This window comes from Nipponia nippon, unplaced genomic scaffold (assembly GCF_047370975.1).
Source record: "Nipponia nippon isolate SJK-2023a ecotype South Korea unplaced genomic scaffold, ASM4737097v1 scaffold_1, whole genome shotgun sequence".
NCBI lineage: Eukaryota > Metazoa > Chordata > Aves > Pelecaniformes > Threskiornithidae > Nipponia > Nipponia nippon.
In genome coordinates this window covers 82082419-82109868 of record NW_028262290.1, presented here as the reverse complement: position 1 = coordinate 82109868, position 27450 = coordinate 82082419, and the positions used below count along the sequence as shown (strand labels likewise).

The 27450-nt window shown below is 42.8% G+C and overlaps 1 protein-coding gene across 4 annotated transcripts in view; it reads right to left on the bottom strand.

The window, feature by feature from the left end:
* Positions 1-395: 395 nt before the first annotated feature.
* FBXL7 (F-box and leucine rich repeat protein 7) overlaps positions 396-27450 on the bottom strand; it is a 196073-nt gene continuing 169018 nt past the window's right edge. For all 4 annotated transcript variants that reach the window (XM_087736876.1, XM_087736892.1, XM_087736902.1 and 1 more), the window contains 2 exons: positions 9478-10089; positions 396-3431 (listed from right to left, as the gene is read on the bottom strand). In XM_087736876.1, the coding sequence (XP_087593002.1) occupies positions 2695-3431; positions 9478-10089 (1349 nt within the window). In that variant the 3' untranslated portion in view covers positions 396-2694. The remainder of the gene's footprint in view (positions 3432-9477; positions 10090-27450) is intronic.

Genomic DNA, 27450 nt, shown 5'->3' with positions numbered 1-27450 from the left:
CCATTTTACTTTTCACATCAAATATGTTAACTTACCTTTAAACCAACGCAGAGGCTCTCCTGAAATTTTTATACATGTGCTTTTTATATACTGTTTTTTATTTTACTTACACTTCCAGTTACCGATTATGTTTCAGCTTCAAGAAGAACCCTATGAGGAAAATCAAATTTTAAAGAGACAGATAGGCAAGGTCATAATCTATAACAAATATTTTTTTTTCCTTTTTTAATGTAGTTATCCACCTACCTGATGTGCTGACGTGCTCATTCACCTTTTACAAGTATTTAATCTTTTTCACCAGAAGTTAATCAATCAGTGCAAATGACGATGCATGCTCATCAGTTACCAATATATTGCTTTATTTCTTGGTAGCAAATTAAGGCTTTATAGTGAGATTTGTACAGTACAGGCCAATTTAAACATTAGAAACCTTAAAAACCATGTAGCACTATTCACTCAATTTAGCATAGCCAGAAAAGTAGCTTTTTCTTTTTTTAATAAACAGTTAAATGTTACTAATGAGGCCTTATATTTCATGAGTGCAAATGGCTCAAAATCCCACCATCCTCAGGAATAGGCTTAACATTTAACTATCCTTGGGGCCATTTTGAGATAAAGGACAAACAGAGAGTATAGCTGGCTCGGATAAAATACACTGTACTACTTGCTGGAGAAGAATCTCTAATTTTAAAAACACAGAAAGGAAAACCAAAGTGATATTAACTGGCCAAAGGATGGCATCACCCCATATTAGTCACTGACCAGTAATAGTAGCAATGACAAATTCATTTTCCATGGCCCTCTTTGCTTTAGTACAATCTGATTTATAATTCAGAGCTGATGACATCCTGTACGTAAAGAAACTCAAAACTGGAGGAACATACATAAGTTACAGGAATCTTTGCAGCAGTAGGACAAGTTCCCTCTGCAGGGACATGTCCAAACCATTGCTTTTTTGTAATTTGAGAGAGCATTGCTACAAGTATTTCCTCAGCAGTTATGTATTTTTCTCGAGCATATGGATTTTCACTTCATATCAATGATTTTATTAGTGTTGTCTGGAGATGATGGAACTACTGCTTATGAAAACCAGACATGGTGCTTCCCTTCTTATGTTCTCTACTGAGACATTTATAGCGTTTGAGCTGAACGTATGAATTCACCTGTCAGTCAGGCGCAGGGGGCCTGCCTGAAAATATCATCACCCTTAATGTGTCTGGCTTTCAGATCTGAGCATTACATGTGAAAATGCAGGGAAACAGCTCCCAGAAAATTGTGAAGAAAGTAGCCATGAAACAACCACATGCTCCAGGGAAGGAAGCAATGAGATGGGGGAACCTCCAAACCACGCTTGCTCTCGCTTGAGCAAGAGTGACCATGAGAGTACAAGGGGCTCCCAGTGTCACAGGGCAATGCTGGCGTTTTAATTCCTTGTTGAACAGCAGCTGTTTCTCCAGCCTAAGGGAACACACACAGACAAGGTTTCACAAAATCTAAATCTAATGTGAATAACACTCTAAGCCCCTCTGTCCCCAGAGGTGTTATCTAACGTCAGGCTAACGTCTTTGAAGTCTCAAGATCAGCCATCTATCCTTTGAACTGGAAGGCCACAGAAAAGGGTCAGGTTTCTATGTGTATTAAGGCACATACTGAATTTACCTCAACGCACGTGCCTGGTTTGCTCAGGGAGTGTCAACCGCAGTGGTGCCACGGCTGCTGAAGAGATACAGTGAAGGGACAAAGACAGCCTTTCTGGTGACAGCCGCGCAGCACGGCAATGGGGCCTGCCCCGCGCAGGCTGCTCCACAACGCCTCAGAGAGTCCCCAGTGTACTGCGGTGCTGTCTCACCTTGTTGCAGAATTACAGCAGCTTCTCGGGCTGATTTGCTGGCTTTTCCCTTTTCCAGGCTACCAGTATCTCATCTGTTTTCCTTCTCTCAGGTGAATATGTCACTGCGGATCAGACCCAGAAGTCCCTATCTGCTACCAGAGGGTGGTACTACACATGCAGGAGGGGGGGGGATTTAGAAATGAAGGCAAGTAGTGATGATGCACGAGTGACCTGGAGGTGGGCTTTCCAAGAGAATCCATGCATGGGCACAATCTCCTGATTCACTCAGCAGAGTGCTCGGCAATGGCCAGCAGGTCTTATTCCGCCTCAATCAAGTATGGTTAAGAACATTACCCAGTATTTCCTGAGGGATTACAATGGATGACTACCAAAGAGAAACTACTTGGAGACAAGGGGATGCTTTATCAGCCATATTGGAAGAAGTTGGGGAACACAGACACATATTGCATAGTCAGCTTCATGAGCACAGCTGGAATTCAGATGTATTTGACACAGCTTAGTAGCATTTCCAAAGGAGGGATTATGTGCTATTTCCTTTGGAGGTAGCTACTGTAGCCTGGGACAAGATCACGGCTGTTATGGAAACGGCACCCCACTGGGGATGCTGAGCATTCATTGCTTTTGCATTAAGGCAGCCTCTCCACGAGACCCACCGCACCTTAAAAAGTGATCATACAAAAAGCAAACAAAATAGTCCTCTAGAAACCCCCCTCACCCACAACATACAAGAAAAGCTGACTCCCGTGAGCTATAGAAAAGACAGCATTACTGAATATGGGAGCATGTGTTTATACATCAGTGTTTTTAATACTGCATTGTAACAACAGGTGTGGGGTGTCCTTTCAGAAGAAGGCAGGGTTGGTGTGCTCTATAATACAGCGCTTGCAGTGTCGTTTAACAAATCGCAGAGCATCCACAGAGACATCGCAGTCCTGCACATTCAACATTTGCAGGTCAAAACAGTTGGCAGCTACAATCTGCAGGCCCTGCCCAGTGATGCTCTCACATGATTTCAGGCTCAGGCGCTTCAGGTTGAAGCAGTTGAGGGCTAGAAACTCCAGGCCGGTGTCTGAGACCAGAGGGCACTTGCCAATATCTAGCGATTTGAGTTTTGTGCAATTTTTGGCGAGGTACTCCACACCGTGGTCCGTGATGCCCTCGCAGCCCCGCGCGTTGAGGTAGCGCAGCTTGCTGCAGTATTTGGCTATGTAGCGGATGCCCACATCTGTGATCCGGCCGCAGTGAGCAATGCTAAGGTATCGGAGGCGCGACTCCAGCTTGGCAATCTCCCGCATGCCGAAGTCACTGACAAAGCGACAGTCGCTCACGCTCAGTTCCTTAATGGACGTGCAGTAAATCATCAGGTAGCGGAGACCCTCGTCGGTGATGCGGACACAGCGGCGCAGGTACAGGTGGGTCAGTTGAGTGCAGTGAGCGGCAATGGTGTGCAGTCCTTCGTCCTCCAGGACGAAGCAGTCTGTCATGTCCAAGTAGCGAATGGAGATCTGTTTCCCATGTAAAGGAGACAGCTTGATGGAGGCTTCACGAGTCAAACTGATGCATGTTACTTTGGAGCAGCCTAAGTGGAAAAACGCAGTGAATTTAAGCAAGCAGTAAAGACAAATCACTCAGCAAGACCAGAAAGGTGGGCATGAAATCATGTGCTGGATTTGATGAAGATATCTTCATGTTGCAAGGGCAGAATCATCCTGACTGACTAGTCTGGATTTCCTGTGATGTGTCCCTACACCAGAGGAACTCCGCTGGAGTCAGTGAGGTTGCTTTGGGATTTCGAGCACCAGCAAAGCGACAGACCAATTTTGACCATATTCCAAATGTAAAATGATGGACCTAGGTTTATCTAGGGACAGTCTATGATCTGTTACTGCAATACAAACCCAGTGACAATTTGAGAAAATGGTACTACGTGGCAGCCAACGCAGCTTTTTGATCAGAGGCAGTGTCGTTGCTGACTGGCTGAGTTTGTAAACCAACATCAGAGGCTCTTTCACCATCCAACCCCATTATAAAAGAGACAAACTCTACCCACTCTCCCAAAAAGCATTTGGAGAACAGATGTGAATCCAGCCCCAAGCCTGCAATGTGGGAAGGATGCAAAACTATGGCAAGACTATGTGCTTGCAGAAGGGTGGAGATTTGGGCAACATAGGAGAATGGGGAGAGCCAGCAGGAGCCAACAGACTGGTAAGGGCATGGGAGGACATGGACAGATGCAGAAAGGGACTGTTTCAAGTGACAAAGTCTGGCCATGAATGGAGGTAACTAGACTAGAGGAGAAACGCCAGACCTTGCAAGGAAAGATAAAGAGCTAGATTAAAGGGAAAAACACGCTCACAGACTTCACCCATTTTTAACCTCCACTCTGTGCATGGTGGTGAATGAAAGCTTTTTTGGGAAAGTGCTGTTTCTCCTGTACTGCAAACTGTCAGTCTCGGGCCCCTGAAAGGAAATTCTTATCTGTACCAAGTTCAGCTGGGCACATTGCATTAGCATAGCTAGAAACATCTACAAGGAAGAAGGGAGGGTCTACCTGTTAGTGATAAGGCCCAACAGTTTTAGCCGTAAATGTCTACTCAGACAAATTCTGCAGCTTGTGCCTAAAGAGGTGCCCTCAGGTAGGGATAAAAAGAGCTTTTCTGTATTGCTGAAACACTGGCCAATGGGGATGAAGTGACCCACAAAAAGCCAGAAAAGTTAGGATGACAACCTTAGAGCTCCATGTATCAGAAGTGCTACACAAATCCTGTAGTCTGGTAGTAAAGAGGACAACAATGTATGGAGACCACGTCAAAAACGTGAATGACCCAAACCCATACCACTTGATACAACAGGTTCTCATTCAGAGGCTTAGTGGAAGGTATGAATATGCTTCAGTTCTTGTGGTGGTGCCTGTCCCCCCCCCCCCCGCCTCCTCTGGATCACCTTACGATCACAGGGACTCCTGTCAAGGCTTGACCTTTGAGCAATGAATCTGGCGGTTAAGTGCCCCTTGGTCGTACAAGGCACTCCTGCATGGCTGAGCTGGGGAGCAAGAATGCCTTGATCCCACCTGGCATCATCAGACACCCCCTGGCAGCATGGGAACACATCATTGTGGATCATAACTCGGGCGGATCGGTAAGGGAAGATCGTACCTCCCTTGCTGAGATTCATGAGAACTCAGTAATTACTGACCGGAGCTGTGGCCAGAATGGAAATTTACTGATGCCTAAAGTCAATCATCTGACAACCCTATAAACAACGGTACCACAGGAGACCCTTTGAGCTCTCCTGGACCGCAGCGGGCTGTGGCAGAATCTCCCTCTGAGCGGGATGCCTCTGAGAGCTGCGAACTCTTAAGTTTGCATACGGAGGCCTGGCAACAGGACCTGGACTGACCTCCAGTGCCCTTCACTCCTTGAGGTTCAACACTTTGCCTGTTGAGACAATCATTGAAGTGAGTATTTCACTGAACTCGAGGGGAATTTTTAATAGGTACCTTTATCTGCGCATACCAAACTCGCGAGGGATTTTAAGAGGTACCTTTATTAGGCCTATTGTATGCTCTGTGTGTGTGAGAATTGATTCAAATATCGTAGTAAACTTTATTTAATCACTTTGTAGATGCTAGAGTAACCAATAATTAGTTACTGCTAAATTCTTGTGATTCTCTCCTCACTGTGAACAAACCTTAAGTTGCTGCTAAGTCCTTAGACATAAACCATTGACCAAGTCTGAGACTAGGACTGGATCCAGCTGCACCTAGGCTCCTCTCTGAGAAGGAGTTTAGAAAGCAAGGGGGTCCGTTCCAAACCTTGTGACTCAATGGGAGGGCCTCCTTTACCCACCTTGTATTTCCTTCTATTTCAATCTTCCCTTCTCTCTCTCTCTTTCTCTCTCTATACATGTATTCCATTCGTTTAATAAGTAATAGAGTGAACCTTGCCATCCAACTTTGTTAAATCACCCTTTTATAGATTTCTATTAAAATCACTATTTGCAAATATCTTTGGCAGTGATTATTTAAGTGACCTAACTGCTCATTTGTGACAGTTCTTAAAAACAAAAAGGAAAAAAAATCCCTTGAGATAATCCAGTGGGCTCACACAAATGCTGTAAGAAGCATGAGATACGGACTTGAAACAGTTTGCCACCTGCAACTAGATTTCTACATTCATTTGAATTTGGAGCTGGATTTTTAATTTAGGCTTCAAATTTATTTGAACGGACACAAATTTTACCATAGGCCTCACACAATGAAATGGGCAAATTGTCCATAGGTTATGCCGAAGCTCTGGGACCTTGAAGCACAGCATTTTGTTCAGTGAATAACATCTTAAAACTGAATGCTGCTATTTCCTCTTCAGACTGTGTTGCAGATCTGTCTATGTTATGGTGCAATCTTTGGAAATACGTTTGCCTTCAAATACGTACTACATACACGCTCAATAATGCAAAGTGATTTTTCTAAAGGGAAGCAGTACAATATTAATAGTGTAAAAATTTCATCTCTAGTGTGTTCTTTGGAGTAGGTGATACAAAATGCACCACAGGAGTCCCCATCCTTGAGCTGGGTTTCCACAGAAGAAGCTGGCACCTAGGCACAGCGTTCTGCTGGACCTGACGTAGCTGTCGCTATTGCGACATAGCTGTTGCTATTGTGTTTGCCCGAGGAGGTTGCTGGATTAAGGAGTCAGTCTGGATGTTTTACATGCTGACCAGAATTCAATTTTAAAATCTGGCTAAGTGAAAATGAAGGGTCCACAAAGCCGAGGAGAATGTTCTGTCTGCTGAGGATCCAAGAAGAGGGAATGCTTTAATGACCACAATTAGAAAGTGAATGGGTCAGAAGTCTCACAGCAGGGTTGGAGTCACATACATCAGTGTGTGATGACTGTTTTGACAAGCTCAGCATCGCCTTGTCTAGTTACTTTGGCTACACTGTAAAATATTTCATGGGAAGAATATTCAAAATGGTTTCACCAGACAAAGAGTCCATGTTGATACAGAACTGCCTGATTTTTAGGCAAAATGACAGGTTCCTGGGTCTGCAACAATTTTTCTGTCCTAAATAATAAAAAATGTAAAAACAAAGCTCTTGTAACAGGATTTTCCATAAAGTAAGTACAACTGATTTTTAAAAGGGAGGAGAAACTTCCAAACAGATTGAAGAAAATGTTGGCTAGCGTGTTAGATAATAACTTGCAGTCAAGCTCAACCAACTTCTAGAGATATCTCAGACCTGCCCACAAAGTGGATGCTGAGAGTGACAGAACTTGCATTGTGGAAAACTCTTAAAGTGAGTATGAACATCTGGTTTTGACATTAAAAATTTTGGTACGCTATTGCTGCCAAGTAACCATTCAAGGGGGAGAGGGATTCAACTAAATGTACAACTGTGAACTGGGTTTTAATTAACTAGCTACAGCTATAGTGTTATTCCCCGGCACATGTACCTAACTTCTCTTGCTCAGTATGAAACCAAACCAGTGAACTACTTCAGGCCTGAGAATTGCTTGAGTGTGTAGGTGCAAGCCTTATCCTCCTAGCTACAGACAGAAGGAGGGGAAAATGGAATCCTGCTTCCAAAACATCCTCCAAAATTACCCACATCAGAATGAAAAAAGTGGACTCAAAACAAGACCCCAGAGATGAATTATGTTCAATTCATATGCAGGCACATGCAGCAAAAGCCATGTCTGAACCCAAGCACCCTGACTTCCGAGCATGTTCAAAACCAGGATTTTTCCCTCGCCTGCTCCAAAAAGGAAGGACAACTTAGAAAAATGTGAGATTAAAATTACTTTCCTGTCCCGCTGATGAGACAAAATTCAAGGAAGACAGGTATTTTACTTGTCCTCTACACACTTTGGACCAAACTGATGTGCTCTTAGGGACAGACACCATCCTCTAGGTCTGAAGGTAACAGCCTTGGGGAAACCACAAATGAAGACAGACCACAAAAGAACCTATTTCAGGACCTGGTATCATCTTTTCATTTTCTCTGCTTTTGAAAAAGTCACCTTCAGTCTATAGCATAGCTATCAGTAGGAGCTGTAGCCCAAAGCATTTTCAGCCACCTGCAAGCCCCCAAGGACACTCAGGGTGTCAGCTAACAGACTGATGTGCCAAGGCAGTTTACCCTCAGCTCTGCAATTCTACTTGTCCTGTCTCTCCAGGCCCAGGATACTTGATCCACTCAACTCTCCGTACCACCCTAGAGGATGTAGTAAGAAAAGCATAAATACGCCAGGGATACAGCCAGCCTTCAAAGTGATATGTAGCTCTAGGTCTAAATCACACAGGCACATACATTTTCTCCTGGTGTCAGAGATGCCTCAACCTGAATGTGTGGTTAGCAATCCAGAACTAATGTCAGTATGTACAGACAATAAGTAAGTCATATGCAAGGTCATTGTGAACAGGCTCCATGGGACAGGACTCCCATGGAGTCCCACAGAGACTCTTTATCACCTGACGGTTTCAGAGAGCAATTACAAAGAGTGAATAATTCTGATTTGTTGCTATTTGTTTTGATGCCTTCCATGACATTCTGCCACCCTAGGAATATTAGGTGAAAGAATTGGATAAATCAGCTAAAAAAATAAAAGGCAGAAAAAAGAAAGCAAATCAGCGTACACTACAGCAAGCCTTGGAAAAATCAGTTTATCTGGGTACCAGTGACTCAGTAGCATTGCTTCCTATTCCCACTTCATCCTGCTTGTTGCCTCTGCAATGGCAAATCGGGTCTGGCCGATTAATAAAAACTTTAGACTGATAACAAGTGAGATCACAAAATAAGTATTGGACATCAAATTTACTGCAGTGCTCTGCTTGGCTACATCCTTTCCATTAAGTGGCAACCTATTCGCAGAGTGGAAATTCTGTGTGGCTGACCTTGTGAAAAAACATCTTGTTTCCCCAGAGCAGGTCTGAGGAAAATCCTCTAAAACATTTCTGCTGATCTAAACACCTGCAGTGATACATTGTAACTGGGTGAAAGGAAAAGCAGAAAGCCAGTAAGCAAATATATACACTATTAAAAAAAAAAAGCCCAAGCTAGCTAAGTCTCGTTAAAATAGCAATGGAAACAAGGGGACCTTGAAGTTTCGCTAGGGATGACAATTGATAGTTATACCCAGACAAAAGCCTAGCACTGATTCTGAACTCCTCCTCAAGTCACTTAACAGATTACAGATATATACATTATATATATATATAATCTACATATATTTTTTTTAATATATATGTATATATATACATGAAAAAGATAAAACAAATTTTGCTGAAGTAACTACGCTTCACCATATAATTTAGCACTGACTGCAATGTGGGCCCTTGTAAGGGTGCTTTGTGCAAAAATCTATAAAAAGTACTCGTGCTCATTGAACGGGCCATCTCTGCTAGCTTGTCTCCATTGGAAGAGGCCCGGCCACTCAAGAGGTGCTGCTGGCATTTGGGGCATTGAGATTCTAGTGGTGCCTGTCTCACCAGTACTGTGTTAGGAGACTGGTATTCCTACTTCAAAAGACAACACAGAAAGGGAAAGTGTGCAGTTGTGGGGTCAGGGGTTTGACAAGCATGAGGCTTTTAGAATCAGAGGCATTGAAATTATTTCCCGTTACCTGACACATCCAGGTGTTCCAGGTTTGGGCATAGTGACACAACATCAAAGACCGCGTCATTGGAGATGTTGTAACAGCCAGACACCTCCAGCCTCCTCAGTTCTGGACAGCACTGGGCAATGGTGTAGAGTCCTCTGTCCGTGAGCCGCCTGCAGCCACTAACAATTACCGTCTCCAACATGAGACATACGTTGGGTGTATCCTGACAAAGCCTCCGGGTCAGCACTTTAAGAGCCCTGTCTACGTTGATTGTCTCGCCGGTCAGGCGAATAGTCCTCCAAAGTCGGGGGTCCCAGGCAAGGTTATACCAGCGGCGGCACACGCGGGCACAGCGGCACAGCTGGTTGGTGGGCAGGAAGGAGAATATCTGGACCATGGAGTGGTCAGGCAGCCGGTCTATGTTGGCCTGTTCCTTCTGGTGCTTGGATGCCAGCCGGATGAGAGGATGAGTGAGACGGGTTGGAGGTGGCGAGTGGACCATGGCAACCGTTTCCCCAGTGACTGAGGACGAAGACGTCGACGACCCTCTGCCATTCTGGAAACCGGGGGAATTCGGTGGAAATATTAATGCTGGACTGGGTGTGCTGAGTGTCCGCATGCTCAGGTCGGAGTCTGGAAGACAAAACACATGATTTCAGTAAGCGGTGGGTGGACGCAGAGCTCTCTGTGCAGCTCAGCACCCCACTAGCCCATTTATTAATGGAGCATGATGGGCTTCAGGATTTGTTGGGGGTCAAGCAGTCATTTTTACCAATGAGAGTGAGGAAAAATGTATTTCAAAATCAAAATCTGTCTTAGAGTATACTCTGAAAACACTGTTCACCTTAGTGTTGGGTACATGACAGATGCACCCCTAGCTGCAGTGTCAAAGCCATGCTAGCAAAGGAGGGGCTGCAGGTCTGAGCCCTGTAATGAAGAAGAGACGGCAGTGGAAGTCCAGGGATTTTAATTCTTTGTACTCTCAATTAAACACTGCAAGAAATGAGTACATTTGAATCACAGGCTTTTTTGACAGAGAGTAACTGCCCATAACCTTGGCGCTACCTAGGCAGCTGTGAGCTGTCGGGGGAGGGATACTGTGGTCCTTTGCTTCTCAGCTCCTGCAGCCGTTCAGTGGGAGGCCAAAGAAGAGCTCACAAGGCAAATGCCACTTCCTTCACCAGACCTGAGCAGATGGGAAAGGCACAACCCCGCACACTTATTTTCATTGTGTCATTAAAACTCATTTTTCATTCACGCAGACTGGGAGTCAGCATTTCAACCAAGAGCCCAGTGACTTGAAGGGGGGTTGACTGTGCCTTTTCATGTGCATGCAGAAAGCACTCCTTTCCAATGGACTAAAGTGAACTTCAGTTGGATTTGAAAAAAAAAAAAAGCTCAGAAAAGTAAGTGGCGAAGAAAGAACATGCCTGGAAACTTGTTATAGAGCTGTTGCACAACATTTATATGCTCTTTTTGCTAGGGCTAATTGTCACACTGGAAGCAGTCAACCCAAAAAAAAACCCACCAAAAAAAATTGCTACTTCTTTACCTTCTTTATTTCACTTTACTGGCAAAAAGCAGGCACAAAAATAAAGGGTCTCTGCTACTAAAAAAGGTTGCCTTTGCTGAAAGATTATTTCAGCTGTTTTCCCTCTGTGCTGACATTGCTGCCTACGAGTCATTTCCACTCCTGCTCCCAGCTTTCCAAGCAAAGCAAGTAAAAGAGTGGAAGACAACTAGGATGTGATATTGATAGTCAAGCAAATGCTGTGGGCAATATATTTAGACACCCCGAGATACTTCAGCAGTACACCACACAAGATGCACCAGTGTATGTGAGATCAATGCTGCTGCTGAGCTCACTCCTTCAACCTCTGACCTTTCAGTACTGATCTCAACAGAAATTCTTCATGAAGGAAAGCACCATCCAGAGATGAACACAGGAACCACAATTTAGTGCCCAATAGAGTAACAAATATCATGAATGGAGTAAGAACAGTGGTTGTAGAGCACCAAGCTTCCCTCCACATCACATCTGCTATCACTTCAGTGTTCAGACATTTCAGGGAAGCGTGCAAAGCCATCTCCTTAAGTAACACTGACTCTACAGCTCTGTGACTCTGACAGCATAGGTATGGGCCAAGCAGGGTAGAGCCAGAAATGCATTCAACGAACCTGCCCAAATCTGGGTTTAGGCAGAGTATTTAAATTAAGTACATTTTAGATGAATTTCATCAATGCCTTACACATGAATTTCCCCATGAAGCTTTTACTTAGTCCAGCACAGGCATGCTCTGATCTCACTAGCTACAAAAGTGGCAACCACAGGCCTGCATTTTCACAGGGGAGAGAGGCACAGCTATTTAGCTGAAGAACCGAAGACACAAAGTCCAGCAGCTTGCCCAAGATCACCCAGCTCAGTTGCAGAGAGATCAAAATCATCACTTCACACTGTGAAGGAAAAACCTACGCTACCTAGCTCCTTCCCTCTTCCTCTTCTGTATCTTCTTTTACTTACACAGAAACAAAACTTACACAGAAACTCAGTATTTCAGCAAGTGACAGGAAAAACATTTTATTCAAGGCTTCTGGTCTATGCTGTGGCTACGTGGACCTAACCCAGGGATTTTTATATTTTTGAGCAAGAACTGTATCTTAATACAGAGTGGGTTTTGCAGACACGCTGCTCCCCTTTGAGACCTCCTAATACCCCCCTGGCAGCTATTGCAAATAATTGCATCGAGGAGTGTTATTTGGAAAGCGCCTGGTATACTCTGGTATTTAAAAATGAGATTCACAGCTGGAGAGAAAAAAAACCAAAACACGAGCAGCAGCCAGGCTCCTGCAGACAAGCACTGACTCCACAGACCACTTAGGCAACAGTCCCCTAGATTAATTTTTGCAAGGACTTACCATATGTTTGACCTCCCTCACATTACCACCAAAAGCAACGACAGTGCCTGAAGTTAACGTGTGCAGAAGATGTGGCAGACTTGGAGCCTTTACTTTTTGCTCTTTCCCTGAGATTTTAAGACAAGGATGCTTCTAATACAAAAGAATACACATTTTTTCAAGTGCTGGGTGTATCTTCCACTACTACATATATTTCATATTGTGAATTCCTCTCCTTTCCTTTTACTTTTTCATTTGCTTTGGGCTTTTTGTTTGGTTGGTTGTTGTTTGTTTTTACACAAACCAACACAAAAAGGGAAAACTAAATGATACAAATAAAACCCATAGAACAAACACTTGTTTCTACACCACAAAATAGATGGAACTAAACTCAAACACAAAGAGTTTCATTTTTTAACATCTGCTATAAACAATTTTTAGTACTGTGGGAATGATTACCTCCTGTAAGACAGTCTCCCAGCGTATTTTGAAAACGTACATTTTCAGTCAGTTATTGTTAAAAACACCTAAAAATCTCTGCAGGGTTACATTCTTCCCTACTCTCCATTCCTACTTAAGTATAAAAAAGCATTTAGTGCTCCATGATTCTCCCCTCCTCCCCTGATGATCAAAGCACCAAGCTAATACAGCTAATCTCCACTCCTTTTGGATCAAAAGTGGCATTCCTTCATCACTCCTGGGCACACTGTGAATAATCAATACCTTAGACATTCTGGGTATGTAATGAATTACCAAAACGTGGTTTTTAACTTAGACCTTGAGCTAAAAAAAGGTTGACCTTCTGTTTTATGGGTACGCTCCATGCTTGCTTCGTGCTCTCTTAATTCTCTCATTAGTATAGTAGTTCCAGATGTGCATCCTGTATTTCATTTACCTTCAATCCTGAAGGTGCATCATGTGAAACTTGCTCCCTCCACCTTCGGGGCACGGACTTCCAGACAAACACATACACATACATACACACACACACAGCCCGTCTCCCTACCCCAAAGTGTTTTTGGAAAAAGCCTGTAGTGTTGTCATGATGCTTAAACAAGAGAGTCGAGAGAGCATTACTGGTCTGCCGAGCCCGTAATGCAATATGCTCTCAGACAGGAATTTTGCTGGTAGCTCAGCTGAACTCTGTATGGAGGTATTCCCGCTTACTGTTCGTTGTACACCCCTAAGGGGGAAAGAAAAAACCAGCAGGTGAGTCCAGCAGCTTTTTGCCAGTAAAAACTTGGAAAGCTTTTTGCTAGCATTTAAAGCTTCAGCAAAACATTTGGTCTACTGTACATTTTCCAGGCTTTTCAAGTATTGTTGGGAGGGGCTTCCTATAGCACTATCTGAACCTCTAAGGGTTTCCTTCAAATTTTGTTCTTCACCATTTACTGAGTGCTAGCTAACAGCCTGAGCCAGTCGGAGACAGGGCAACTTAATGACAGTGTGACATTAATAAATGCAACCCTGCAAGTGCAAATGAAGTTACCGATTGCAGTTCACAATACACATCTTTCCACAAACATGCCCTATACAAGCATTTCTTCTCCTGAAAAAAACAATTGTTTACAAGCCTGAAATGCAGCTTTGCATTTTGGTGATCTTAGAAAGTAAAAAAACAAGTTACAAAGCAGCCCTGTGCTTCCCTCCCTATGACCTCTTCTGCCCCTCTCCCTCCCCAGTCACCAATCTTCTGTGCAAGATGCTTTTTATTAAAGCTTTGCTCAGGCTCTGAAAATTGTTTATTGATGTAAGAGAAAATTTCTTAACAATCTTTAAAGACATCTCAAAAGATGCGTGCCAGAAACAGAACTATAAAAGCTGACACAGAGGGAGAAAATGCACTGGAGGGAGTTTTCTTATTCCGTTAGGAATCTGGTTTATTTCAAAGGATTTTTTTCCCCCCAGTTTGTTTTCCAATTAATACATACATCTGGGGAAAAAAAGCCTTTAAATATATACGATTTAAACCAAGATCTAGTCTCTGTTCCTTCTGGCATTGACAACAATATGCAGTCTCCGATTTCAGAACCAGAGAGAGAAAACAATGTTGTATTTTCATTAGTCCAGTGACGCACACTAACACGGGACACTTGATGGCTGGACCCCAGCATGGACTTTTTAAGGTTGAACCATTTTCCCTGCTTAAAGCGCGACTCCATTCAACCGCACCTTCCACTATGGTATTGCGGGTGTGCCTTTTTTAAAGTGAATCCTATACTGAGCTCCTCAAGTTAATAAATTTAAAATGAAAATTTTGGTAAATATCAATCAAACTTCAGATTCTTATCTGACAACTGAAAAGGATCCTTTGTGTTGATCTGCTGTCACCATCTGCTGTCACCATCTGCCGTCACCACTGACTTAGCTTTTAGCAAAACTAAGGCAAGAATTAAACCAAACTATGTTCAGGCTCTGAAAAGTCATTATTGCTGAGAAAAATAAAAAGCAATTGGCATTTTGGTCAAAATGTTAGATGCAAAATAATATGTGCAAGAAGCATTTAGGCACAGTACAGAAACATCACTTACTTAGCATCCCTTCAATAACAGTGTTGCACAGATATTACATATTTTATTAAGTGCAATGTGGGTATAGACTTCACATTTTTACCATCAACTTCGAGCATGCCAAGGAAGTACTCCTTTTACAGAGACTGGGGAAAGTGGGAGCTTAATCGTTGTAGCAGCTACAGCCCATGGCACGAAGGGGAACAGAAGCAGCTGACAGGCTTCTACAGGTGGAACATTGCGAGCTGATTCAAGGAGAGACTTGTGAATTTGACAGACAGATGTCAAACATGGCTGTGTGCCCTTACAAGGGATTAGGAAAAGGAGTTAGCTAAGACAGCAGGCTACAGCAGGGTCGTTTGCTTTCTGAGGCCCTGGGTACGGGCAAAGTCCTACAAAAGAGTGTCTTCCACATCGCAAATATCCTCAGGTGTTTCTCTCAGGCTAAGTTACCCAACTGACCATGGTCTCTCCCAGCTCCAGGAGGATGGGAGGAATTGGAGAGCCCACGATAGCAAAGAGGCAGCTGGAACAAAACTCATGGTACAAATGCGCATGGGGCTGCACCGGTCAACTATGCCAGAGGGAAAGGGTTGCTCAGCAGAGATACCTATGTGTTTTTGTAACCTCTTACAATCAGAAATGTACAGAATGAGGAACGGAGTTGGATGAGCTCTCTCGTCTCTCTCCAAGTACACCAAGTACACTTAAACCATCTCCGATGTGCATGTCTGCCCTGTTCTTAATTTCCAGGGACAGCTATTACTCAGCTCACTGAGGTGCCTGTTCCAGTGTTGTCACCATATCAAGTTTCTAAGTTTTTCCTCTTACCCAACTCATACAAGAAGCTGTTTCTTGCCCCTCTCCTAGTGATTGCAAAGAACGAGAGGTCTCCACTCTTCCTGCAAGGATTTCTCACATGCATTTGCTCTAAGTTCAGCTCTTTCTTCCTAGTCACATTACTAATATCCACAGTTTCTCCTTTAGATTTTCTTCAATCTGTGTGTGTTTCTCTTAAAGCACAACACTCCAAACTGAACACCGCACACTACTGCACCTCACCAGCAGTGCCTAAAGTGGAGTCCTTCCCACCCATATTTCATGGAAACCACATTGTCAACCTTCCAGATTTCAACAGTCTCAGAAGGGTGATGCATTCAGTATGCCATTCAACGTATTGCCCAGATTCCCATGTCCCATACAGCTGCCTGGCCATTTATTTTCTTCATCCATGTTTATATAATCTATTCATCTTCCCCACACCTGTCTCCTTAGAGAGTGGTACGTTTTCTCTCTCCTTAATCTTCTATTTTTTCAAGAGCATTTTGAATACTGAGCAACCTTTTCAAATTGTGCCCATTTTCAGTTTTCCAAATACACTGCAGGTCCAGTGCCATAAATTTTAGCCCATTCCTCTGTATATTGATAGTTTTGTGTCTCAATGCAATTCAAACAGATGGCTTCTGGAGAGGGATGGAAAAGTTTAGCAACCTCGTAATGAATACTGTAGGGTATAGCATGGCAGATCCCCAAAGGGTTCTTCTTGAAACATCATCACAGTTGACAAATAATCAGTGATAACTATGCAATATACTATATCCTTCAGTGGCCACCTTATGATGATTTTATTTAGTCCATATTTCACCGGCTTGTTTCCAACACAGACATGCAAAAGTCTAAATAAACCTGAGATAGGCTACAGCTACTGTTTGCCTCTCACCAGACAATTTATTCTTACCAGTACAGAAAATTAGACTGAAAACTTAAGAGGAGCAAGGTCAAGAGAACAAAAACACTTCAGCAAAGATGAAAACTTATTTCTTCTCCTGTGAGATCTTGTAGGTCATGCAACTCTCTTTTTGAGAGCAAAGACCTGCGACAAAGCTCGATTTTTCAGTGTAAGAATGAGCAGCCTTGGAGCTCATGAAGTAATCATATCCACATGCTCCTGGAAGGAATGGTTCCACAGAACTTAAAATAACCTTTTAGAGTTTTTAAAAACCTCCCATAGAATGTAATAAGAAACTGTACCTATTGTACAAGATTACAGACTTTGTTACAAGACCATGTGGAAGAGGGATGTGTTAACTTAAATTTGAAGCCATTTCATGGTAGTTTCTGTGTGACATTTTACACCTCAGATTACACTGGTGTAACTTCCCTGTGATGTTGAGCTCCAGTTTTCTTTAGTCTATAAACTCCTCCTCGTACATTTGGAGACCTGATCTTGCATTCCTGGCAGTCACACTAGATGCTTAAAGTCAAACAGCACTGTAAGTGAAGTAATCATTATAGTTTTATTAAGCAAGTAATTCTTCCTTACAATGCATTTGTCAAAAGCTGGGACTAATTTCCCCCCTACTGACTTTGTCCCCTGCCACTTGGCAAGAATTAATTTTATCCCCATATTTTTGAACAGAGCTAAAAATACAAAGACTGAGGGGGGAAAAAAGAAAAAAGTAATCAACCTATTAATTTATGAAGTCAGAGCATCTTAATTTTGCCTTCAGTACCACTGATGATACTAGCACACCAGTTCTGAGAAAAGGGTTTGTCAGTGCGTCATTGCTGGGAAATTACATAGAGATAGATGGGATGGTGCATTTTTTCCATGTTCAGTAAATATCTAATGCCAAAATGAATTCCATACATGCTTAAGTACAAGCTCTTCTTAAACCTCTTCAGGTCAGATGCTCTCCCAACTCCCTGCGGTATGCCAGGGAGCTCCTCCAGCCGAGATAGTTTATGTCTACATTAGCAGCCCAGAAGGAGGAGATCTGTGCAGCAAAACTGTTAGTGCTGAGAACCTGACATCCACAGGCCTGGGAAGCTGGTGTTAGCTTTCGGACAATGTCTAATTTCATCCCCAAACCTGAATGCTCACTAGGGATTGTCTCTGGTGCTTTAGGTCTCCTGCCAGAACATAATTTTTGCTTTAGTTTCACCTGAAAATAATTGGGATCATACACCTTATGGTGGTAACTAAAGCATAGTAAGCAGGGACTGAGGGGAGAGTCATTTCAAAGGTGAACTTCAGACCTGAACAAAAATGCTAGTGTAGATGAACCCACTGGCCAGTGAAGAACCCCCTGTCCACCTCCTCCAAACCCTGAGTTACCACCTCCCAACCTAACCCATACCATGCAGAGGAGAGGCATCCTGTGCCCTGCTGGGTTCTCAAGACTGGGTTATCAGTGGACCAGATGTTGCATTTCATCATCTCCCATTTTCAGGATTACCACACTTACGGGGATCTAGTCCTTTGTTGTTTAATGCATTGCTTTGAAATGTGCAAACCAATTGTGGTTAAAATTAAAAGAAGCATGTACAAGATGCTTATATATAAGCATATTCTATATACTTCTATATAAATGTTTAAGATAAATACGACAAAAAAAAGATAGCAAGTTTGCTTAATTTCAAAGTCATACTAAAAAGCTTGCCATCCTCTCTCCCTCTGCCTGACAATCTGTTAGAAAGTCTTAATTAACCCAGGAACTCCATCCTGGAGAATATAAAAAACCTTCCCAATTCATCCAGAGAGCGACTTGGTTCAGTGAAACAGGCTTACAACTATGTTCCGCCTTTCTTTGAGTTTCTCTGACATACTCCAAGGTCAAAATTTTGTCAGGTAAAACACTTTCTTGCCTGATTAGGCAACATTTACATTTCCGTGTTCCACTTTTTTATGTATTGATCTTAATTTTTCATTTAAAAGCCACTTTACATAAATATAGGTGAGTACACATTGCTTAATACTGGCTCTCAAGCTATACATACGTGGCCAGAACCAGTCACTTAGAGTGACACTGAGCTGGGGCAAACAGATCCTACTGTGTCTTTGAATGATATGCTGACATGAAGTTTGTGTTGATGCAAATGCATCTTTACAATTTATATAGAAAACTGGAACAGATGCCTAATGGCTCCCAACTTCAAAATGCAGAAATCCAGTCAGCTGCTCCAGTCAGATGTAGTGTTCCACTATTTCACCTCTCAAAAATGGAAGAATTTGGAATAAAAAATGTATCAGTTTACATAATTATAGAACTTCAAGATAAGTTGCTGGACATAAATTTATGGGAGGGAAACATTTTCAAAATCCCCAGCTTCTCACGTGGATCAAAACCAAGAGGACCTGCAGAACCCTGAAATGTAGTTCTGGTAGATGTGCGTTGCTCTAAACGGAAAATACTATACAAAGCAGAGGAATGCTTGCCTCTGGGGAAAGCTGAGAATATAATCACTTTGTTGTGTAATCAAGATGACTTGCGTCCTGTTGGTAGCAAACTCTACAGCAGACAAATAATTCCCCCAAGCATGATTGTTTCTAGCATATTCACCAAAAGTGAATTATTCGTGTAAAAGAACATTGTTTTTCATAATCAAATACTGGCATTTTAAAAGTGCACAAGTCTCAGAAATGACTGACTTTCAGATTAACAGGGATCCAGGATTTGACCTCTAAAATTGGAGAAATAAATGGTAAGCAATAGGATAAACAGAAGAAGGAACAGTAGCAAAAGATTTAAAGCCATGAAATTGTGCTCCCCTCTTAACACGCAAGTTTAGATGTCAAAGATTCATTAAATCAATGTAATTTAGAATAGTCTAAATATCCTTCCTAAAATAAATTCAGACTTTGCTGAATCTGGGAAGACACAATCCTCCAAATTATGGGACAGAGTTGTACACAGTACAAGAAGAGGCCTCGATTAAAAAAAACCCACCCCAAAACAAATTAAGAAAGTAAAGCCAACCGCAACTCAGCTTGGTAAGCCCAGCTCCTTCTGGATTGTCCTGTGAGATACCTGCAGGTGCCCAGCTGGTGTCCCAGCTGAGGAGTCCTACGCCAAAGCAGATGACATATCCCTCTACCAGCTAAGTTATCAGTAAGGGAGTGGTAACAAAACAACAACAAAAAATGCTGCCAATAGAAAAGAAAATACAACCTTTTTCTGTAAAAAACGCCCAATTAATTACCATGTCCTTGCTCACCCCAGGGTGAAGGAGGTGAGCTCTTTTCAATCCTGTAGGAGAATTACCCCGAGGCAGTAAGAGTTTTCCAGGCTTTACAAATCAGCAGAGGTGTTTATTCCCAGACTAATGCTTTTGCAGACTAGGAGGGACTCCATCAAGAGCCCTGCCTGGGTCTGTAGGATGGCCACAGATTACAGAAAATCAGCAGAATTGTGCAAAGAGTAACTGAAGGCCGACCTGCAACAGGCCTACTTTCTTTCCCAGGAATGAGATTCCTCCAAAAGCACCTGCTAGCATCCTGGCAAGCATTCTCTTGTTTTGCAGGCAAATACCTCATTTGTAGGGTTGCATCCCTCCTCCCTTTTGACACTTGGCCAAACAGAGAAAACAAAGCTGGTCTCCAGGGTTGAGAATGGTGGAAAGGAATGGTAGAAAACCTCACTTAATCCACAGTTTTACGTCTCTTACAAACCCACAATGCTACCACTATTCTTACAGACAAAGGAATAAATTCAGCAAAGAGCTGGCCAAAGCCAGTTCCCCAACAAATCGCCTTTGGGACCTGCGTTAGAGGAACACTTTGGAGGGTAAGAAAGAAAAGAAACGTAGGTCTCCAAAGCAGAAACCCAGGACACCAGCACAATCTAACTTATCCAACACCTCTCTAACAAAGATACATAAACCGAGAATTTTTCATAATAAACACTTCACGTTACAAGAGCCCTGGAGTGACAGTCAGCAGTCCCCTCTTCTGTTACAAACACACGCAATATTCATACAACGATGCACTGAGCAAGCACGTAGTGTTTATTCAGAACCACAAGGATTAAAATTTTGTTTATGGGAAATTCAGGAGTTAAACTGGGAAAGAGACATGGCCACTGGCAGCTTTCTCCTCCTGGAAAATGTAACTGGCTCAAGCCCAAGTGCACTGAGTTACATGGATTCCTGACACCAGTGTGAAGCAGTCCCAGACCGTGTCAAAACAGATGGTACTTACAATTGCAAAAGCAGTGCATTAGCCATCCTCTAAAACCCAGCCTTGCCGTCTGAGGTCCCACTTGCTGTGTCTGTGACTTCTGATGTATAAATTGCAGATTGCTATTTATATGCAGTAGCATATGGTACTCTGACATTTGAGGAGTATCAGATGTACACATGCAAGTAAATCAAGAATTCAGCACTCTGTATTTATGGCAACTTCAGTAACTTCCCAGCCTACTGAAAGCCATGATAAATAATTGCCTCATTGTGCATAAAATATTAACTGACTGTAATTATTTCTTTTCTATTCACTGTGATTTCAATTTACTGAAATGAGATAAACAAAATTATTCACTGATTGTTTGTATGTCATTTTGATTTCATTAAATCAAAATCAATATGTGGAAAAAGAAAATGTGATGTTTACATCTACACAATCGCTGAAGGAGTTATTATTCAAAGCAAGAACTCTGTCATTACCTAAATTATTCAGCCTCTTATTTTTCATGTTAACTTAACCTAATTATATTAAACACCATCACTGATTTCTAGCTGTATGTGCTATTTCCCATTTACCCCTAGATTTAGTATCACCAGCTTATGGCAGTATCTTAGGGAGTAGGCTTAAAGACAAGACACCAGCAGCATTTGGAATCAAGAAATATTTGGCATCTTGGCAAAAGAGAAAGGCCTTTTTCTTTACAAAGCCCAAGAAAAAAGTGAACCTGCCAGGGCGATCTCATCAATATATATAAATACCTGATGGGAGGGTGTACAGGAGATGAAGCCGGGCTCTGTTCAGTGGTACCCAGTGACAGGACCAGAGGCAATGGGCACAAACTGAAACACAGGAGATTCCCTCTGAACATCATCAGGAAACACTTCTTACTGTGAAGGTGACTGAGCACTGGCACAGGTGTCCCAGAGAGGTTGTGGAGTCTCCATCCCTGGAGATATTCAAAAGCTCTCTGGACATGGTCCTGGTCAACCGGCTGTAGGTGGCCTTGCTTGAGCAGGAGGTTTGAACCAGATAACCTCCAGAGGTCCCTGCCAACCTCAACCATTCTGTGATTCTATGAAATATCTCTAATACACCTCCTACAAAGAGTACATGAAATTTAAGTCCCACTTTCAAACAGGTACTGCATGAACCTTGGCACTATGGTTCCAGGCATCTTCAAATCTCATCTCCCATCATGGGGGTCTTGCAGAGTTTGTTTCTTTCATTACACCAACTCAGGTTCCATCTCAGCTGGTGCCTGATCCTCCTGTTCAAAACCACCTTTTGTGACTGAGACGATAAATGATTGCCCTTGTCGTTAAATATTAAAGCTCAAGCAGGCAGCTATTGTCAGCTAGTAACACAGCCATTAGTGAGAACTGGCTTAAGGGATACTTGTTGCCTGGTGTTTGCCCCCCAATCCAGAGAATTCCCTGAAGCAGGTCGAAGGAGGTGATGCTTCCCCTCTGCTCAGGACTGATGCCCAGTTCTGGGCTCCCCAGTATGAGCGAGACATGGACATACTAGAGAGAAATGCTACAGAGATGATCAAGGGATTGGAGCATCTAACATATGAGAAGAGGCTGAGAGAGCTGGGATAGGTTACCCTGGAGAAAAGAAGACTCAGGGGGATCTTATCAATGTGTATAAATACCTGAAGGGAGGCTGCAAATAAGATGAAGCCACACTCTTCTCAGTGGTATCCAGTGAATGGACAAGAGACGGTAGATTCAAATCAAAATACAGGAAATCCCTGTTTAAACAAAGTTTTTCATGGTGGAGTGGTCAAGCATGGGATCAAGTTGCCCAGCGCAGTGTGGAGTCCTTGAAGACAGTGACCTGGGCAACGTGCTGTATTTGGCCCTGCTTTAAGCTGGAGGTTGGACAATCTCCAGAGGTCCCTTCTAAACTCAACCATTCTGTGATTACCAATTCAGTTGAACTCATCAAACCTCTTTGAGGCCTCGCATAGAGGAACAAACTATGCCTAATTAAACCAAATCAAACCCTCATGAAAATGTCATAATAAATGTGTTAATTCACAAACTCTGAGTGAAGAGGTTAAGTAATCTTGACCTGTGTAGCTGAAGATCGAAAAGGATATGCTAATAGGTACCATTACCTCCAGCGTATGTAGATAGAAGACAGAGGTGATGGAAAGGTTACTGTGCTTGAGATGGTATCTGAGAAGGAGCAGTAGCAAAGTTTAAGACTAAGAGAAAACATTGTAGTTGAGAGTTAAAAATTATCAGACGGTACACAGGTCAAGGCATAGGCTGCCAAGAGGGTGAGTTGGGATTGAGCTTTCTAGGAAGCAGTGAAATTAAAAAAAAAAAAACCAACCAAACTCCACAACAATAGAGGATTTAATCTATAAAGAAAATTCTTCTGTAAGCTGCTGTTTAGACAAGATGACCCAAGAACTTTCCCACCCTTTATCATCAGCCAGCCCTGATTTGTCAGCCGTCCTTGCCTTTCTAAAACAGAGAAGTAAAACCCTCACTGAAAGAATTTATCAGGGTGCATGAAAAATGAAGGATAGAATAACAGTGAGTAAACGATGCTTATTTTCATCAGCAAAGCTGTGCCACTCTTTTCCATCAGGTTGGCACAGATATACACGTTTGTGCTGAGAAGCAAGGCCCTTGCTACAACTTTTTCAAAGTTATTTCAGTACACACTTTTACAGATTTTGTATTCCTGATTCATAATATGCAGACCATTCTCCATTTTGGGAGAAAAGAGGATGAAGTTCACTGCAATGTATGTGATCCACAGAAGTATATTAAACCCTGCTCATGTGGGTGATAAGACTGTTGTGCTTGAGTGAAAATTCCTCAAGATGCTCTCTTTTTTTCCTATAATACAATGAATATACTGAAGGTCCTTGTAACTTATGACGTAAGTTTGAAAGACAGCATTCGGTGGCCTCAGTCCTGGGACTCCTGAGCAGCATACTCCATTGCTAGTCTTCCTCTTCGGTGCACAAAAAGTAGCATGCATTCTCCTTCCCTGCAGAGTTGAGGCTACAGATTTTCTGGTGGGATGCCCTATGTTAAGCTTGTGGACAAGGACTACCTGAACTACTGAACTGGCACTGAAGTCCTAGTCAATTCACACTCAGCCTACCTTCTGTTCAACCGACACTTTTCCTTATAAGACCAACTTAGACTGATTGACACAAAGCACAGGTGAAATTTGTGCTCTGTTAAGCTGCAGAGAGAGTAAAGCAGTGTCCAACTGGTGTACTACTATTATATTTAAGCAGCAAAGTGATGACAAGGTTGTATTTACAGGATGTGTGATGTAAATTAAGGTACGTGTAATGACCCTTGGATTCTAAAAAAGGCATTTAACACTGTGCCACAGTTCCACTAGGTACTGAAGTTTCAGGTGGACCAATTATAGTAATGACTTCATCTTCTCCTTCTTAAGTGCACAAGACTTCGAGCAAAAGACTAACACAAAAAAGAAATTTATAAAAATTAATTTCCAGCATTTTTCAGTATAATTTGGAAACATGGAGCACAGCCAATAAAGAGAGATCACAAAGTCACATTTTAAAACTTCTAATGAGGCGGTAAAAAGAATTTATATTAGGAAATGTTTTAGAGACCCACAGTGACTTCACATTTTCCAGCTCACTGGATTTACAAGTGAAGAGGCTGATGCTGCAGCATCTGGATGCCGCGTACTTCCTGGGATGCGCGGAGTACCGGTGGCTGCTGTAAGTTCAGAGCGGTCAGCATCTCACAGGATCACAACTCCCTTCACCCCACGCTAAATCTGAAACACTGCCGGGTTGGTTCAGTCTCTCTGTTCTATTTGTGGCAGAGAGACTTTTCTAACATCAGTAATTGCCTGGAAAGTATTCCCCTCATTTCATTATACTGAGCTACACTCCACTCATGCTGGATTCGTGACTATTTATAGCACGTACCATGTATAGTAACATGACACTGCGAAACTGTCAATATGAGAGATGCTGAATTAAGAAGTGAGATGAGATTGCAAACATTGGACCACTAAGCTACTATAATGCAGTTATAGTTACATTTACTTGTTCCTTCATTTTAATTCCATTTACAGAACACCTGAGCCATGTACAAGGCAGTGATAATATCGGTATTACACGCAATTCGGGAAAATACTTTTGTAGCCCTGAGGGTGATTCAAGAGCTAGTACAAATGTTGAAGCTTTCACTATTTAATATCTTACCTATTTTGGAAGACAGTGAAATCTGTTGCCAATTCCTGATCACCCTTTAGTTTGTGGGAATAGGTGTCTGCACCACAAGGCATCCCTCTTGTTCAGTTTGGATTGACTGTTTTGACATGGGACATGGAAGGAAACAGAGGTGACGAAAACACTGCTCCTTCTGAAGCAGAACATTTTCAATTACAGGAGTGCATATGGCAGCTTGTGTCTTACAGAGGTCTCTAGTACTAGAGCACTGAAGTCCTTCCATTTGAATCTCAGGAGTTAAATTTTCCCTAGGAGCATCTCCGTACCACATGAAATGGGTCTTTTGTTCACTACCTGCTGAAATGGGATGTCTGTACATCAACCTGGGCATGGAAAACAGACTATCAGTGATCTGTCTCTCCACCAAGCTTCTTCACACGTGGCTTCTGCAGTATTTGAATTCTGCCACTACAGCATCAGGCTGTGATTTAACTGCGTGAAACCCTATCATGAAAGTAGCTCATACCTTACAGAAAGGTGTCTGTTCCTCTGCATTAGCAGAGCAGAAGGCTGATGGACAGACTGCAGAGTTCACATGGGGCGTTACCCCTTACTGAACAAAACCTGGTCTTGACCATCCTTCCTTTTTAAGGAAAATGCCTAATAAGGCTTTGAGTTTACTGAAATGAAATAACAAACACACCCCTTGCTGAAGTGATATTTGACTCACAAGGCTTTTATGTTGAATGGCCTCTGTTGATTTAGAAATCTCCATTTCATAAACTCTGGAAGGAGAGAAGCCTATATTCCCAAGTGATCTGCTATGTATAAAGCAGCCAGAAGCCATTTGAAAACGACACACTAAGAAAAGGCTTCAGAGAGGCGCGCAGTGCCTCCACCCACGAGGGCTGATCGTTAGGCATGGACATCAGCTTTTCCTTCCTCCGAAACAAAGGTGGGATGCCTGCCTTGGCACTGAGCCATGGTTCCTGCACACCCCAGCCAATCAGTCACTTCTCTTCATTACTTTTTATATCTACAGCACTCACCAGTGATGCTACTGAGTCTTCTTTACTGAGTATAATGAGTTTCATGCAAGTGCAGCTCTATCTGGGGAACAATTCAGGCAGAATAGGTTATTTTAGCTGAGACTACAGCTGGCAGAGCCCACTCCTTTGGCAAATCGCTTAAGTCCTTGTAACACAACAAAGCCTCATCTGCCTGCAGTACATTGCAGCAAGCTCACCAGCCTTTTTGTGAGCAGCTATTTGATCCTTGAGGGGAATTTAGATTTTTGTTTACAGAAAAACTCCAAAATGTCAAGAACATGAAGCAACCTCATCACACTTGAACTGCGTTTAGCAGCTTTGCTGTACACAAAGGTACAGATAGAGAGTGTGCTTCTATGCCCTGCCCGTGCAGCATGAGACTACTGCTGATATCAAAATGAGATCTAGGAACACATGATGATGGCATGGCCGAACCTTGGCAAATGGTCTGGGTAACACCACCTTTTAGGATAGAAATGCGAGTGAACCATTTGTGGTGTACATGTGTAAAAAATGCATAAAACCAGAGGGTGCTTCCCAAAATGGATCATGTTAAAAGGGAAGAAAATCATCACCCTCCAACCAGTCACCCTGAAGAGGAAGAAAATCATCAGCCAGGTAGAGCAGCCTCCCAGTCAGAGGCCACGTGCTGCCTGCTTTCAGGCAGGCTGCTGCAGGCAGAGGCCCACACCTCATGGGGTGCGTGTGAGCTCGTGGGTGCTGCCTCACCAGCTGCAAGGAGGATCATGGGGCCCCACGAGGTGAGAGCACCCACATCTCCTGCAGGATGTGGGTGCAGCCCCAGATGGGGCGGCGGGGGGTAGTAACCCGCACGTGCTGGCAGGGCGTGTGTACCTCTGCAAGAGACTAGAACTTTTGGGGATTAGTTAAAGCTGTTTATCTGTAGGTGTTTATTATCATTTATTCAGTGTTCAGTGTTGTGATTTATCTGTGACATTACTGGTACCAATCCAAATGTGCAGTTCATTGACTACTAATTAATTTCATGTCATTATTAAGCTGCTTTGATCCTAATTTTGGTTTAAACTACGTGAACTGAATAGTACTCCACGGCAGCACATGGCTGTGATTCATCACTCACTGCTGTTTGTTTCTGTTATATCCTTAAGGATGAGAAAACTGATTTATAGCAGGTGTCGACAAGAGTTTCAAAATAAAGCTAGGGATTAAAGAATGTTGTTTAACCAGCTGCAACAAGCCATTGCTTAGAAAAGGTGTGGAAAAACTCCAAAAGCAACCTAGATCTCGCTGTGGATTTGTGGAGCACCGGTAGCACTGCATAGTGGAGCAACACGGAGATGCTGAACACCTGCACTGAGGGATCATGTTCTGCCTTGGCAAGGACTGCAGCTGATTCAGACTCCCATT